A 17,282-nucleotide genomic window follows, 5' to 3' on the forward strand; every position below is an offset into this window, starting at 1 on the left:
AGTTTACTCCAGCTCTTTTCACTTAAGAGTTCAGGTATCACTTATTTGGACTTACAATTTATTTGTCTATCAGCCTTGACTGTCATTGCTGTTAAAGATGTTGACACAGGGCAAGAATCATAACTTGTCAGTATTAAACTACTACAGATTATTAGGAATCCAACCTATAGAACATATGAAATTGTATTTCAATTTGATCTGTTTGAGTTTAATCACTGCTCTTGCCACTCAAATTTGCAGACTCTTCTGTTGCCAGTTCTTCCATACTTTCTGAAACCTTTCATATTGATTTAAATTTCTCTCCAGTGGTGAGCAGTGTTATCTATAAGCTAGTCCTTAACAGTGACTTTTTTTTTTAATTATCTTTAAGGTCCCTTCCAACCCAAACCATTCTGTGATTCTATGAACATAAGTTGCTTCATTGCTTTCTCTACTCAATTTCTTATCAAAACTTGCTTATATTATTTTCATTAGCTAACAGAAAACATATTGGGAAATACTGTTATTCGAAGTATGAAGCAGTTGTAGTCTTCTAGTTATTACTGGTGATTGTTCCTGCTTTACAATTACAGTTTTAATGTATATTAAATTATGAGTTTTGTCATTACTGTGAAAAGTTGTGCTAAAAGCCTGCTGTTTTTGACAACAGCTTTCACCAGAGTATTCGCCAGCCCTTACGAAATCCTGGGTTTGGGGACACCTTAAATAATAAAGGTCATGCCTGTGAAATTGATTTAAAACAGAAGAGGGCAGATCTCATATTCCTGCACGTATCTGTACTGCTCAACAGATACACTGCATTATTTTATAGGAATCACCTTTAAACGTTGTTTCTACATCCAAATAACCTACGCATCCCTGTAGTAAACCAGGGAAAACAGAAGTCACAAATAAAGTCAAGTAATCACATGCACAGTGAAACAGATTTTCTTAGGGAAAGGACCAAAAAGAGAGTTGGATACAAGCAATCAAATTGCTGAAGTAGAGATCAAACCATCTTACTATGGGACCTACAGAAAGAAGCCACAGGAGCAGTTTGCTCCTGATAACTCCCTTCTGAATTCAGTTTCAATTGCTCTTCAGCTACAAAAAGATTTTATTGAAAGGAAGTGGGATTAGTGGGACAACTTTATGTGGTGAAAGCCAGACAGAGCTGGTTTCCTCCTGTACTGCTGACAATTAGCCCAGACCACAAGGCTAGCTGCTACCCAACAAGACATCTATCACTAAAAACATTCCTCATCGTGACCATCCAGATGTTAAACCTCTTGTTACCCTGGACACCTGCCACCCTTTTCAGATGGGACAATTGATGCTCCAGAGATATACAAGAGAAAAAGAGCTTTAAAAGACTCGCAGTAGCATAGGCAAAGGAAATTTTGCTGTCATATGAATGAGAAGCTACTTTTCATCCTGCAGGCAAGGCAGGCATTAAAAAAAAAAAAAAAGCACAGAATTATAACAGACCTAGGACGAAAATCCTGTAAAGTTGGGTAGAGGGATCCTACTGGTGTCAAACAGAGAGAAAGAACCCTTTTGCAGAAGATGAAGTGCAATTCCCCGCTCCCACAGCGGCAGCCACTAACCCATCACTTCAGCTGACCCCACCAAGACCAACTGAGCTTCACAGGGCACACGCCAATGGGGCTTCAAAGCTTTTGTCATGTTGTCTTCTGTAGGCACCAATCTGCCTTTCTTCTCTGAAGAGGATACTATTTTCATCAGGATTGCACCAGATAATTACAGAAGTACAAACCTCTTGGGTTCTGACAACTATCTGAGAAAATAATGTAGGTTTGGTTTTTTTTTTGCAGAGGAAGAGATAACCCTTGCCACTTGGCTTCTAATCTAGACCTAAATAGCTTTTCATAGCTATTGTATCAAGAACTGTTCGACCCAGGTCAGACAACAATAATGACCAATTCCTTTTTTTCATGTGACAGACTCAAAATGTGTTGCTTTATAAACTGCCTTCATTTACATACACTTAAAAGGGCTGCTAAAATTGTCTTCCAGTTTTAACAGATTGGTGAAACTTTGAATACAGAAGCAGCAAGCCAAATCATCCCCCATTTTTGCAAGTATGGTAACTAGCAACTTACTAGAGCTCTTGAAATGAAATATTTCAAATCTGAAGATGCACATTTGTTTTGGCATTGCTTATAAGAGTTTGCTCAGTAAGCTGTTACTAACTATCCCAAAAGTATGTAACATAACTACTCTTTATCCACTGTGGAAATTACATGTTGAATTCAATGCTAACATAGCAAATGAGTATTTTAAGGACAATGTGCTTTTATTCTTGAAAGAGCTAGGAAACATGCTATGAATTTAACTGAATTTACTTAGACCAACCAGTTGCAGCCGGCAACAGCACAATTTTCTTATGGTTATGGACTTTGAAGCCATGTGTGATTCTGAACTTTGCCACTGCCAATGGAGAAGAGGTAGACACCTCATCAGAAATCCCCAAAACAACTGTGAGTTTAATTATGAGGCAGTTTAAGATATGGCCTGCAAAAAAGGCAAACTTGGCCTAAATCACCAGATGTAGAACACTAGCCTCTCTCCAGTTTAAGTGCCCAAACAGTTAATTTAAAGCAGCAGAAGAATTGCTCCTTTTGTGAGGACACAGAAAGAGGAAACTCACGTTTGAAAGTCTTTAGCTGAATACTATGGGTACTTACGTAAGAAGGGAGCTTGGCTCAAATGCCCTTTGCAACAACTGCTTAGACATCTTATTTCAAAAGATTTGAATTCTGCAATGGAATTCAGACCCAGCTCACCAGGATGTATGTGGGACATTACATTAACTCAAGCCACTCTAAAAAGTTGCAGCATCCCTGGGTTCACCACCCCACGAGCCATCTATTTGAATTAAAAGTTGGTGTCCCACAGCCTTCTGTAGAAAACTTTGTCCTTTACGTGAGAAGAATGCTCTGGTCCTGCTTTAAGAAAAGGAAATCAGTCCGGTTTGCATTTGGGTATAAGATGCAATGTGCTGCTCAATTCTGCAAAAACTGTAGGGGCAACTGTAGGACTGCACAGAAGAAAACTCTGCACAATGAAGGAGCTGTAAACAGCAATCACCTCCTCCTCCTCTCCAGCTATCAAGAGAGACACTCTGATGTGTTTGTGGCGCTAGACAGGTGTTTGAAGATTTCATTCTCAGATTGAGGGATCTACATGACCTACATACAAACTAAATCCCATCTTAGGTACTCATAGCCTCTTCTGGATCCAGAGCTAGGTCTTTATACTTCAATAAGCAACTGGAAGAGCTACTGATTACATAAATATATGCAAGCTGCTAAGGGTGAATGTTGCAGAATAGCCACAACTAGAGAGCACAGTAACTGAGTTAACACAGACACAGTATACAAAATGAAATGTAAAACAGACTTATGAAAACAATCTCCAGAAGCGAAAAAACTAATACATTCATGAACATTTACATATGGATCATTTCTCATATAGATGTTTTCTTGCTGGCAAGGTAATGAGGTTGATTTGTCCAAAAAAAGAAAACTATTTTAGAATGGCATATAAAGTCGAATGACTATGAACTCACAGTCAGACTTAAAAGGCTGAAACTGTTGGTTGGACATACAAGAGATACCACAAAATAAGCACCACCACCCCACCCTTAAAACCTTATGCTTTTGGGTTTCATGGCGATTCAGAATGCCTGCTCAAATACATCCACCTGTCTATTGTTTTGCTGTCTACCTCAGTGTTTTTCTATACAAGCAGCAAATCCCAATCAGTCTGTTTTTGCAACACAAATGCATGAGATTAGTGACTGCAGGAGCAAACAGAATCAGTTTAAATCCTGTAAGACAAGTGAATGATATTACTTCACAAGTATGAAATCTGAGATCTCTTTCCCTTTAATTTAAAAAACCTGTACCTAATAACCACATTAAAGTCTGTTTGGCATGCCAGACAGCTTTTACTTCCTCTGTTATTTTTACAATTTGAATGTCCTTTGTAGTTACTGAAATTAATTTATGCCTTTCAGCAAATACTTTTTTTAAACTTTTTATCTATAAGAGTAGGTATTGTCAAGCACAATATACTACTATAATTTCACATCTTCATCCTTCTCAATTTTTGAATTCAGCAAAAGCTGACAATCATTATTATAAATCTTCATAAGGCTTAGCATTTTTAGCACATCAAACAATATAATTTTTGCAGAAATAGTCCTGAAACTCCATTCCATTCATTATTTATACTATGTTATAGGGTGTTCACAGTGCTTAGGAAATTCAAAGATAACTTCTTTATTTTGTTTTAAAAGGTCAATTATTTCCTTAACTATTGGAGGACAGGAATGAGAACAAACCCTGGAGCAACAAATTCAGCAAGGAAAATGGGTCAAAGAACAGATGTTTAAAGGATGACAGAGAGCAGTGCTACAGGTAACCAGGTCAGCAGGCAGGAACCCTGATTAGAGTTAACTGAACTCCATTTCCCTTTCATAATCAAAATGCTTGAAAATCTAATTTATAACACCAGCCAATTGCAATAAAAATGACTTAAAAAGCTGTAGAGACTTTCAGTGGTGAAAGCAGTAAGATTTCATTATACTAAGCCAGTTGAAAATCATCTTTATGGGAAAAGAGTGCTAAATTCCCAATATGCACATATTAAAATTACAATTAGCAATTTAAATAATTAAATGAGCACAACTTAACCTCATCTATGTTGGGTTGATTATTCATTGGACATTAAAAAAGATGTCTTCCTGAAAAGAGACAAGATAAACATATCCAATATTTAACATGACAAAAGTTAAAGTAATAAGCCTTCTTACAGTATGCCTGTGCCACAGCTGCAACCTAAACCTAGGTCTGAGCTGAAAAGCATAGGAATATGCTGCGAAGATATTTATGCTGGTATCACAGGAGGCAGCATAAATAGGGACAGCACAGCTGAATAGGCTCAAGGGCACCACAGTGCTGATATAGGTGTTTACTGTTGGCTTTTGGCTGGCACTTTCCCAGTGGACTGCATCATATCACATGGATGTACCTGTTTGGACAAGAAATCTGGTAGGTATGCCCATATAACGCGTCTTATAGTGATCCTTATTTGTGCAGTGTTTTGGGAAATAACAATTAACAAACTTAAATGTCTACAAAACCCCAATGTGAATAATAGTGAAAAAGAAAAAAAACATCTGAAAGATTGCTTTGTTAGGAATTACTGAATTTAAGAAAAGTCAAGCTAAGGTATATGCTGTGATCACTAACCAACTATGATGACTGTCTGGCTTTCATTTTGCATTTTTTAAAATGAGTTCACACATGCTTCCAATTGTAGGGAAGTTTTTGTTTCCTCCCCCTTTCCTCCTAGATAGCTTGCACTTGCTAGTCTAATCACAGACCATCTGAAGAGAAGGACCTAACCTCAGGCAGAATCACTACGCTGATGTTGTTTCTTGCAGATGTTTGTCTAACCTGTTCTTAAAGGCCTGTAAATATGGAGACTCCAAAGCAGCTTATTCCACTGCTTTATCATCTCCATTGTAATTCTCCGCCCCTTAATGTCTAACTCTGCAGCCTGTGATAAAATTTGAGGTAATTACCTCTTGTTCTATAAAACTAACACAGTGCACAAGCCCCTTTCTCTTTAGTTTTTTTTTTAATGTTTTTTATCCTCGGTTCATATTTTCTTTCAGATCAACAACATTATTCCTTCACAATCTTTAGAGACCTGTTATTGTCTTTATTTTCACCTGGACTCTTCATATTGAATCACGTGTTTAAGCACAATACTGAAAACCAGACACAAACAAAGGCTGTAGATGCACCCTCCCATTTGTGTATTCTCAGTAAGAGAAGTTTGCTTTTTCTACAACAACAACTCACTATTTGTTGACTTGTATCTAGCTCAGTATCTCTGCTAATCCCCACGTTCCTCCTGCTTTTTAAGAGCTACCCCTAGCCAGTTGTTTGGCGTCTTTTATTTGTGAACCTGATGACCACCTTGCTGTGTGTTCTTGCATATATTGTCTATTTAATTTCACCCTATTTTTTGCATCTATTATTCCAATTTGTCTTGACCTTTTTGAATTCTACTCATCTTCCAATATACTTTCAGTTCCTCTTAGCTTTGTATGATTTACACGTGCTCGCCAGTCTGGGGTATCAAAGTCATGTTCTAGCAAAGTCAAGGAAGAACTTTCCAAGCTGAACAAATCTCTCTGGAAATTAATCAGACACATAAACCTTCTGTGCCACCTTTGTAAGTGAAAAAGCAGTACTAAAGCTCCAAGCATTAGAAACTTTACTTCATACTGTTCCAAAACTCATTAACATAATGGCAGAAGGAAAATTCAGAAATACATTTTAAAACCCTCCAAAACAAATAAACCTCCAAAACTAAGTTAAAACAATATCATGAAGCTAAAAGGTCCACAAAAGCCAAGAACACTCTTCACAAGTCAACTAATCCTGCTTAAAAATTGCCAGTGGAAACAAATATAGTTTGATGTAGGTATTTACTTATTTTTGTTAAAAAAGGAAGGAGTTTAAGACAAAATTTAATTTCTTTGGGGTGGTTAGAGGGAGTGCATTTCACTGATGCTCCTCTGGTATATATGAATTGTTTCAGCTTATTCATTAAAAAGTATTGAAATATTTTTCTAACCTTTTTTAGCTGAAGAAAGCTTTGAGGCATAAGCAACAACAGAGAGAGCTCATTTTGGACTGATCACTTCGAACCATTTATAAACACCTATTTAGCTAATCTACTGTAAAAGGAGTTTGAATGCTTAAAAGCAAATGGAAACAAACACACTGTGCCTTGTCAATACTTTCTACTGTAGTTCTCCAACTCGGAAAGAAAAACCAAGCCTTATTGCTCTTGATACTTTACAGGAGAAGAAACAAGCAGAAAGTGGTCTCAAGTTTTTAAAAAGCATTTTCTGTGACACAGGAAATATTGGAAAACCAAATTCAAATTTGCCCTTGAATGTTTTTCTAAGATCTAGTGCATTTGCCAGATAATACACACTTCAAACTCTCTCTAGTCTGACTAATGTTAAATTAGCCGTAAGCAAGGGATTCCCAGTCTCTGCTACACAAGCTATTTCAAAACTGCACCTCATACACCCTAATTTATCTCCCTGCACCTCTCCCAGTGGAAACAAGGAGCAGTTGTTTGGGTAGAAGCACTGCCTGCACATGCAAATACTTCTTCTATGCACAAAGTCTAACAAAACCAGAAGTTTTTCCTGCAGGTTTAGTGTAACATTTCCTATTCAACTGTGGTGATGGCCCAAGCAAAATAAGAATCCTCACTGTAAATGTACATGCTGTTCTATGTCACCTCCAACAAACACAAAGGATAAGCTGGGAATTTTGTTCCATAGTCAAATGGGTATTTCTGAGGTAGTTTCCAGTTTCAGTATTCCTGATAGTGATGCAATAACAGCTGGAGATCCAGAGATGTTTCCAGGAAGCTTTTGTTTAAGTGTCTCCTCTTAAAACTTATTCACTGTAACTCTATGTAATGTGATGATAAAAGCAGCAGAAACTCTCATAAGTAGTCTGTGTCAGAAAGCTGACCTAGCACTATCAGCAGTGGGAAATTTTTAGCAAAGTAAAAACTTGTGTGGAGAACACTTACATTAATCATATTGCTGGAGGTCACTGGAAGTAAAAAGGATTACACACAAAGATACCTGAAAGTTCCTTTTTCATAAAAGAAAATAACAGCTTTTCGAACATACACCTTTCTTTAGTTTCTCTTTTCAGTTCACTGAAAAGAAGAGCATGCTGTTCAGAATTTCTCACCTAATGGAAGAAGCAAGTGAGCTTTGTTTTTTCTTTTCAGTACTGGATGTGTTCAAGTATGGTGGCCAAATATATTATGCAAAGGATTCTTAGTAAAGAGAGTTTTTACACCTGCGCCAAGGAATAAAGCAGAAAATGGGAGCAAAAAGCAGTCTTAAGATAGTGTTAGTTTTGTGATGGACAGATGTGGAATCATTCCATACAACTGTACTACCAGTATCAAGGAAATTAATCAATTTTTCCAAACCAATCTCAAAAAAATCTTTCCTATGCACACTGCATACTACCAAGCCATATGAAATATTTTTGCTATTAGTATCTGCTTAGTAAAATGTAGCGTCTTTTTAATAAAGTCACTCCACTTCAGTAGTGCAAATACTTCAGGAGTATGATAAACAACACTAACAGAATAAACAAAAAAATACTTAATTTCATTTGCATAGCAGGTTAGTAACTTCTTGCTTACACCCACATATTTGCAAGTAAGATGTGGTGTTCTAAAATGCTAAGAATGCAAATGGCTTGTTTTCTAGTATATGTAACAGAACTGTATAGATCCATTAAATCTTTAAAAAATAACTTCTAAAAATATCTTTTTGTGATTACATCAACAGAGGAAAAAAACCCTAACACTTAAGAAGTACGTGAATTGCCAAGAAGGCTATAATGGGTTATGTTTCACTCTAGCCAGAGGCTTTGTTTCCCAATATTTAAGATAATTCCCGAAATATAATAAATAAAGAACATCTAATCGCAAAATGTACATCAACAGATTTAAACATTATTCTCATTAACCTCTCCAGAGCCTATAAAATAGGGTCAGCTGAAAGGGCTTTCAAATGGTCCTCAGCAGACACTACATCATGTTCTAGTGATCTATTGCTTGAAAAGGAAGAATCTTTTACAGCCTAGCCCCTAAGGGTTTTAAGATCATAACACTTAAAATCTGTAAGTACAAGCTTTCTTTGATATCTGGTACAACACTATAAAATATGAATTAACAAGGATATTAATCATCTTACACAATATCATTAGTAACCGTGCTATAATCCAGGAAAAGGGACTGAAATAGTATCCTATGTATAACTCGTTTTAAAGTTTGCAAAGATATTCCAGTTTAATTAATGGAAACCACCTGTCTAAACACCATTAGTTCATCTACATTTTTTAGAGACTGGCTTGAAACAGAAATGTAATCTTTAACCAAGTCACACAAACATTTGCTTGCAGTGAAAGGGGGTTGCTCCAAAACCCGAAGCGCGTTGTTTCGCTGTTACTGGATTACAGTAGCTCCAGCCTGTGAGCACTGAATCCCCAGCCAGCTGATCGGTTACAGCTGTTAATTGCGAGGGAGAGCCTGGCTGACATCTGCTTCTTGCATAGTCAGTTAATGGTTCACTTCCAGGTCCTAAAAGGATTGTAGCCTCTCTCAAAAGACAATGTCGGCCCCCATATATGTCTGCCTTCTACACTGCCTGTCTTGTTCTGGTTTGTCATTCTCTACACAATGCAAATCTGAGTGAACTCACATCTGCCACTGATCGACCCAATTCGTGAGCAATCTTTTCCCATCGACCTGGCGTCCCCCCTGGGAACTTAACCATACTTCTTGTCAGCTGGCTGAGGTCCTCCTCTGTCCATTCAGTTGCCTGTAAAACATTTGTAAAACATTCATTAGTCTGGGATATTGGACATACTTTGTGAGGTAATATTCTGGAAAAAAAAAAATCTTCAAATGAATTAATCAAGTCATATTAAAAAAAATATTAAATTGTTTCAAGTATCTGGGTGCTGTTTCCCTGTGTTGTAGCCGAAAATGCGTAAGACCAGCAAACCAGCATAAAGGTATTAAAATTCCTTAACACTCAAAACAGCATTTTGTATATTATATACACTAACACATTTAATTTCAACATTTATAGGATACATAACACTATAAAACATGGTAAAGATAAAAAGCAACAATATTTTTATTAAAGATTAAATTACAATTTAAGATGCAAGACTCTAGACAATTATTTAATTGCACAAGATTTTTTTTTCAGCAATGAAAAAATAAAATATCCTAATTTTTACATTTTAAAAAAGTCTCTAAATAAAACACAAGAGTAATTTTAACTTTCTGTCACTGTAATCATCCTATGTTTTAACATTCTGTGATGGTGCAGGAATGAAATCTGTTGATTCTAATATTCCACTAAGACTATTAAACTCCCCTCCACAAAACACGGTTATGCCACAAAACCAAACCGGATGCTTCTACCACTCAATAACCAAAAGATATAAAAATGTTTTGCTCTAACTACACCAGACAATCTGTTAAAAATAACTGTTTTCATAACAGCCAAATAAAAGCAAACAAAGCCAGGAACACACAAACAGAGCAGTTTAAGGCACGAAATCCCACTTGCCTCGGAAGGCAAGACGCAGCACGCATCTCTGACATTTGCCACATCTTTGGCAACGACCGCAGAGCCGAATCTTTGTTACCATCAGTAGTTTGCCATTTTATTTCTTTTTAAGGAATTCCTGATGGCATACCTCTTCTAATCACCATTTCCGATAACGACCAGGCACATAACAAGCAGTTTGCATTACAGAGCCATCAGCACAGCACAGCAGTCAGAGGTGAGTGACCCCAGGGACCATCCCCACAACTCCGGCAAAGTCTCTCCCTGACACTAATCCCGCCTGTCATTCTCCCACTGTGCTCTAACCACACTGACATCCGCCCGCCGCACCGCAAGCTTAACGGGGCCCTTCCTGACTTTTTACTGTCTCCCCCAATCAATGGTTCAAGCGTGCTCTTTTCACCATGTCCAAATGGCAGCTTCACTCATAATCAAAGTGCATTGCTCCTGTTAAAGGGCTTCCCGAAAGGCTCCGCCATTTGCATTCATTTGCAAAGCAAACTACTTTTATTCACTTTGTTCTGCTATCAAGAGTGTTCCCTGAAGCAGATAAATTGGCATAAATACAACCTGCCACTTAAAAGACAGTAAATAATAGCCAATAGTAGCAAGGATTTCATCAATCGTCCTAGTTTGGGTCCATGTAGTTCTTTATTCAATGCTGAAAGCCTCAGACATTCATATTCGTATAGTTTTTAATACAAGTATAAAATGAATTATCTACGATGATTCAAATGCAAGATGCTTAAATAACGCGTATGTACATGAGAGATCTCACATCTCTGATGTGATGCATGCTACACACACGCTACATGTGTTATACAATTACACTCTGGCCTTCAGAAGAAATTATAAATACACAGAAAATCTCCACATTGCACAATAACCTTATTACTTTTATCGTATTAAACAATATAATCAATCTATTTATTTATTATACTCCATATATATATTTTATACAAATATATTTCTCAGAGGTTTTTTAGAAGGGAAGATTTGGGGTACTTAATATGTTTCATCATTGTAATTTAAATAATGAATTCTTATAATATTTTTGGTTAAAAGCCTTTTAGTTCAAAATCTAGTAAAATTTCATTCCTCAAAATTGGCTTTAATACACAGTTTACTGTAATTATTTATTTAATTTGTGTTAAAACTTTGTGGGAGCTTTTTACTGGTTTTGGGGGAGTGGTTTTTGTTTGTTTATGGTCTTTGTTTGTTCTGTTTTAAGTAAATTCACAGCTATTCTCTCTTACCATATCCAAAGTATATCTAAGCAATTACACATGGAAATCAAGATGATCTTTTCAGTGATGTACACGTGTCAGAAGCTTTCTGGTAAGTTTTATTTTCAGACTTTTTTGGTAAGCTTTTATTTTCCTCTGTTCTCAAAACTTTGTTAATCATTTGTAAATATTACAGAAGTCATAAGGTTATTTTCCTAAATAACAGACAAAACTACAGTCATTCTGTAGATCTGTAGCTAATTATATAGTTAATTCACAGCACAATAATTCATTAGCTACATTAAAATATCGACTTGTTAATCTTATTTCAAGCTGACAGCAGTTTCAGAACATGAAGATCTAAAACATTTATGAATTTGAAAAAAATCTCTGAAAAAGCTTTTAGAAAACCCACTCTCAACTGCTGGAGCTGTAAAGAGCTTTTGTGAATTTGCAATTCCTCAGTAAACACTTAATTGTGTCTTTAGATGCAACAGCACCTACTGTGATCCCACTCCTACAAGCAGCTATGAGGGTGGTCATGGTGTGAATGCATTCTCCTGTTCTAATCTGCAGCCAACTGTAACTGCGAGAGTCAAATGAATGCATAAACATACTGCTTTGTCACCTAAAACCATGTGTGTCCAATATCACTGCGACACTGGGCCAAAATTCATCTCTACAGTAAAGCAATGGAAGATACCACATGGTGAGGGGACAGCTGTTGTTACTACACAAGCATTCAGATTTTGCATCAAAAAAGCCCCGTTCTGGGATTAACTCCCCATACTGAATATAAAATTGTAAGTACAGAGTTATTGTCTATAGTCTTTAAAATGAAAATAAACTACACGTGTAGATATTAAAAATTCATAGCATTTCCATAAATAATAATCCTTTAACAAGATTTACTATACACAGCTGACAATACTGAATGGTTACTTCACCCAAACCACTATCCACCTTCTATAGGAAAGAAATACGAATGTGCTTTATTGTTTATCAATTACTCTTACATGTGTATCTGTGCTTAGCAATTCCATCCCACCTCTTTCAGCATGACAGTGTTTTATACTATTAGATTTTCTTTTTTAAATACGAGCAACTCTATTTTCAATTACATTAAATGCAGTTTTTTAGACAATAAAGCATTTCTTTTCAAGAAAACAGTTTAACTTGTTTAGGTTTATAATATATAACTAGATACCCTTTTATTGATAAAACTTGGAAGTGGCTAGTATTTGTGAGTTTATAAAAAAAACTTTAAAAGCTATTTATAATGACCTGACAAGATGAGATAATTGAATTTTTTAAGATTAAATTTTAGCTTTAGACTGTTTCTTCCTGTTATCAATATACTGGAGATTCAATTAAAATCACTGTTGTATGGAAGTTTGGATAATGTTTTTAATCTGGCTAGGACTTGTATTATGCTTCATCTAATTTTGGTGAATCACTGCTTTGAGCATGTCTAGTCCATGATCTTGCAAATAAACCGTGAGGCAGCATCTCTTTAAGTATACCTGTGCAAATGCCTGTAGAACAAGGGCCCTAGTAAAATCCCAAAGAGCTTTGAAATTCAGGATACATTTAACCTACAAGAAAGGTGGTGTTTCTATCCAGTAACTGTAAGAGCAGAATGTAAAAGTATTCCTGATGTAGTTTCTTGTCAATAATGTCTCATTTTTCTTACATTATTCTTCCATATTCTTACAATTTCCTGCTTTACTTTCAAGTAGTTTGAAGTCAGTCTCGTTTTATCAAGTCTAATACACATCTGGCATTGTGATCCAGCTGTGGCTGAACACTGAGGATCTGCTGCCGTTCTAAAGATCTCTTGTGAAGCAATAAAGATCTGCTAAAGGCTATTAATGATCTGAACTCATATTCAAAGCCTCAGCATGTTCACGCAACCCTTTGTTCGTCAAAGCCATAACTCAAATCCCATTTCCACCAGTATAATTTTTATTAATTGAGTCAACAAACCATAGGGACAGCTAAACTGTTTCAGATCAATGGTCAAGGTAGGCCAGCAAGCTCACCATTTGTGCTCAGGGAGTGCAGCTGCAGAAAACTGTACTACATACTTTGTGATAACAAGAAGCACTATATTTATCTTTCACCCTTCCCAGTCCACTCTGCTTTGAAAAAGCAGAGGTCATATGTAGATACTAAGAGCAAGAGGAAGGCAAGCATATAGGTTACATATAGTTCTCCTAATGTTTTCCCTAACTCAAATTATTTTCAGCTCAAGGAATTTCTCTAGGCTAATATAGTTTATCTATTTAGTAACACTCAAGGAATCTATCTTTCAATGTTTTTTCCAGTCTCCTCTGAAACTATGTAAACTTTCTGGATTTGCAACACCATCTTCATGAGGAGTTGCATACATCTGCTACCCCTCATATAAGGAACCACCTTATTATTTTGTCTGTTTTGAACCTGGCTCCTCCTAGCTTTGATGAGACCTAGCTTGTGGCTTTGAATGAAGAACCAGCAAACAATCTATGTCTACTGACTTCCATGTCACTTACAGCTTTGTTCAAAATATCCCTCTATAGTATTGCCCCATAAGCGGTCTCTTCCTGGCTCAAAAGTCCTCATCTAGGCAGATGGTTTCTCACATAAAAGCCATTTTATGAATAATACTGTCCATGATGCCTTTTTTAAACCATCTGAATTCCATTATAACCAACCTCTTTGAAATGAGGAACCAAACTGCACACAGCAGGATTAATCATAAGTTTATACAGTAGAATAAAGACTCTTCTGTTTTGCTCTCTATCCCTTTCTTAACATTTTCTAACATTTGCATTGGTTTTTGGAATGGTGCTGAGCTGATGTTTTCAATGAAGCCAGCACTGATAGCTCCTAAGATCTCCTTCCTCAAGGATCACAGCCAGCTCAGAGCTCTGCATCTTGTGCAGGATGTTCAGATGGTCATCCACTACATCAGCACTTGCATCACTTAATATTTACATACTGGGAAGTTCTTCTACCGTTTTTATTACCTGAGCAGTCCAATTTATAAGATCACTCTGCGGTTATTCAGTATCTGTTTTCATCTTCGTTATTCCATATACCACTATCACTGATAAAGTTTCTCAACTCAAAGCTCACCTTTTTACCATATTATCATGTTCACTATACTCCATGAACATACCGAGCAGCACACTTCCTGGTAGAAATGCAGCTGAACTCCACTGCTAACCTTGCTTTACTGAAAGAGCTATTTATTTCTACCCTCCGTTTCCCATCTTCTAACTCATTATTTATCTGGGAAAATATCCTTCCTCTTATGCCATGACTGCTTTCCTTCCTTAAAAACCTACAAGCCATGTTAAAATCCTCCTGGAAAAATCCAGCAGACTTTATCAGATCACCTCTTCCCAGCATATTTGTTAATTCCCCAAAGAAGTTCAGAGGGTTTAAGGCAGGACCTCTCCTTACAGAAGTAACGTTCAGAACTCCATGCAGGTCGTATTTACCTAGTGCTCACTACTTCTATCCTTTATTTCAGTTTTTGATAGTTTTCCCTAAAGAGATGTCAGATGCACAGGCCTGTAAAGGCCCCTGAATTCCACTGACAACTTAATAAACAAACAGAGTGACACATTTGCCATTTCAGTCCTCAGGGAACAAGAAAACAAAGTTAATTGAATTACTCAGTCCTTAAGTTTTCTCTGAACTCTTGGTTGCATGTCCTCTGGTTCCAGCAACTTAAATAATTTAAGCAATATATTACATAGGTCTAAAAGAACATTAGAGATTAATTCTAGAATTTTTCAAAGCAACTACATGTAAATATGAATATACAACTAATTATCTTCATTTATATCGTAAGCTTGTCAAGTTAATAACCTAACCATAATCTTTTTTGTTTATACTATCCCACAGAAGAATGTCTTCAGCATTAAAATATTAAAATATTAAACACTATACATAATACAAGTGGACAACAGCTCTTAGAGAAGGGTAAAAACCTAAAGAGAAGCATGAAGTTTCATCTGCCTCAGTATCAGGTTTTCTACCACACACAGCAGCACATGCTGTAGGACGGAGAGCTTATTTCCCTCACAGCTGCCCCCAACCTGGATTAGGCACTTCCTAAGCTTGAAGTTGAGTCCATTTCTGTTACTAAGCTGATGATAAAGCTGTTCACTCTCCTCATCCCATTTTTGCTCTCAGTCAACATTATAAACTAGCTTTCTACACACATTCAGTTTCTCACTTCACACTACACCCTGCTGCCTTTCCATTTCTCTGACCAATACATTTCTGCCCTGCTCTACAGCTCTATATATAATATAGGAGGGAAAAAGGCAAAAAAACCCAAACCACTAAGCCCCTAAAACACTACCAGTAAGCAGTACTCTAATTTCTAAACATACAGTTGAAGACAACTTTTCTGCAATAGGAGAGACCATAGGAAAAGACAGGACTCCTCAGGAGAGATTTTTCTGGACCCTGGCTGTTTCAGAATGGGGATTGCACAGCCATTTCAATTAGTGCTGCCCTGAATAACTCTTCATCACCCCTTGCAATTTCCCACACCACAGACAATTACCAGTACTGAGCAGATCCTCACAGATGTACATGAAACTTGTGACATTTTGCAGTAACAAAAATGTATGTTTCCTGTTCTTTAACTAACCATTAATCTAAAGATCTTCCTTTCATCTTATCATTACTCTGTCTGTATAAGAAGTCTTGCTGACAGAACCTGTCAAAAGCTTGATAAAATCCAAGTACACTGTAAAGCTCTAATAATAAGGCATATCTTTTCTTTAAATTCACACTGACTTCTTACTATTATTTTAAAATTGGAGCATCTAATACTATCATTCATTTAATCATTTCAAAAAACTACCAAGTATGGAATTCATGCTAACCAGTCTGTACTTTCCTCAATGAAGCTCAGAAACTGGTATCCTATATCCATCTCTCATTTCAAGGCTCATTTAGGTAATTGCTAAAATATTAACAGCAGTATTAAATGGATTTAGTATTAGAGTTCTTTTTAGGTCAATTAATGGTGAAGAACATTGTTCCAAGCAACTTTTTATATATCAAATTCAGATGAATACTTCAATCTAAAACACTCGCTCTTCATTTGCCTTCAAAATACATGTCAAAAACTCCCTAAACTCCTTTGTAATAAACATGGGTGAAAAGGACTTTTAGTCCTAGCATCTTCTTGAAACTGCTTTGTATTTTGATCATCTACTACTTCAACAAAATCTTTGGCACCGTTCCCTTATCTGTTTTCTTTGAAAAAAATAGTATTTGTTTGTTCTTGGGCTTACCTGATTTTGGATTTGCATGTGACCTGCAAAACTTACGCTCTTTTGAATAAGCCTTTCCCTTTCTGAAGCTTTTTCCCTCCAATTAAGCAGCTATCTTCACTTTTTAGTCTGAGGCAAGAATAATTTAATTCCAGTAAAATGAGTATATTTGAGATTAATCCACTGGCTATCATATTGATTATTCACAATTTTGAAGATTTTTTTTTTCTAAACTTCAAAGCAGTTCATTAACCCATCCTAACTGCATGTCAACAGATGATTCTTAAACATAAAAAAAATAAATCTAAGTTTACACTGAAAGTTAAAGTATATTGGAAACCAAAATGCAAATATGTCCAGAATTGTATAATGTCAATATAGCAGCTCCCCTATGTTTTTGGGAAAGCAAAATCAGTTGCCATCTATTCAGAAACATTGACTAGAATCTTTATTTACAAGTAATACAGGTTGAAAAGGAATTATTCAGCTTTCTCATTCTGAAGCTGTGCATCTGTATGTACCTATATATTGCTTGCTTAACCTCAGTAGGACGCC

At 36.4% G+C, this 17,282-nt stretch overlaps 1 protein-coding gene across 1 annotated transcript in view; it reads right to left on the reverse strand.

Moving 5' to 3' along the window:
* Positions 1 to 17,282, reverse strand: part of DNAJC1 (DnaJ (Hsp40) homolog, subfamily C, member 1) — a gene marked incomplete at its 5' end in the record, with an annotated part of 67,385 nt that overhangs the window by 5,605 nt on the left and 44,498 nt on the right. The window contains one exon of the mRNA XM_010189267.1: positions 9,335 to 9,454. Coding sequence (XP_010187569.1) covers positions 9,335 to 9,454 — 120 coding nt within the window. The remainder of the gene's footprint in view (positions 1 to 9,334; positions 9,455 to 17,282) is intronic.

Source organism: Mesitornis unicolor, unplaced genomic scaffold (genome assembly GCF_000695765.1).
Source record: "Mesitornis unicolor isolate BGI_N332 unplaced genomic scaffold, ASM69576v1 scaffold24837, whole genome shotgun sequence".
In the NCBI taxonomy this organism is placed as follows: domain Eukaryota; kingdom Metazoa; phylum Chordata; class Aves; order Mesitornithiformes; family Mesitornithidae; genus Mesitornis; species Mesitornis unicolor.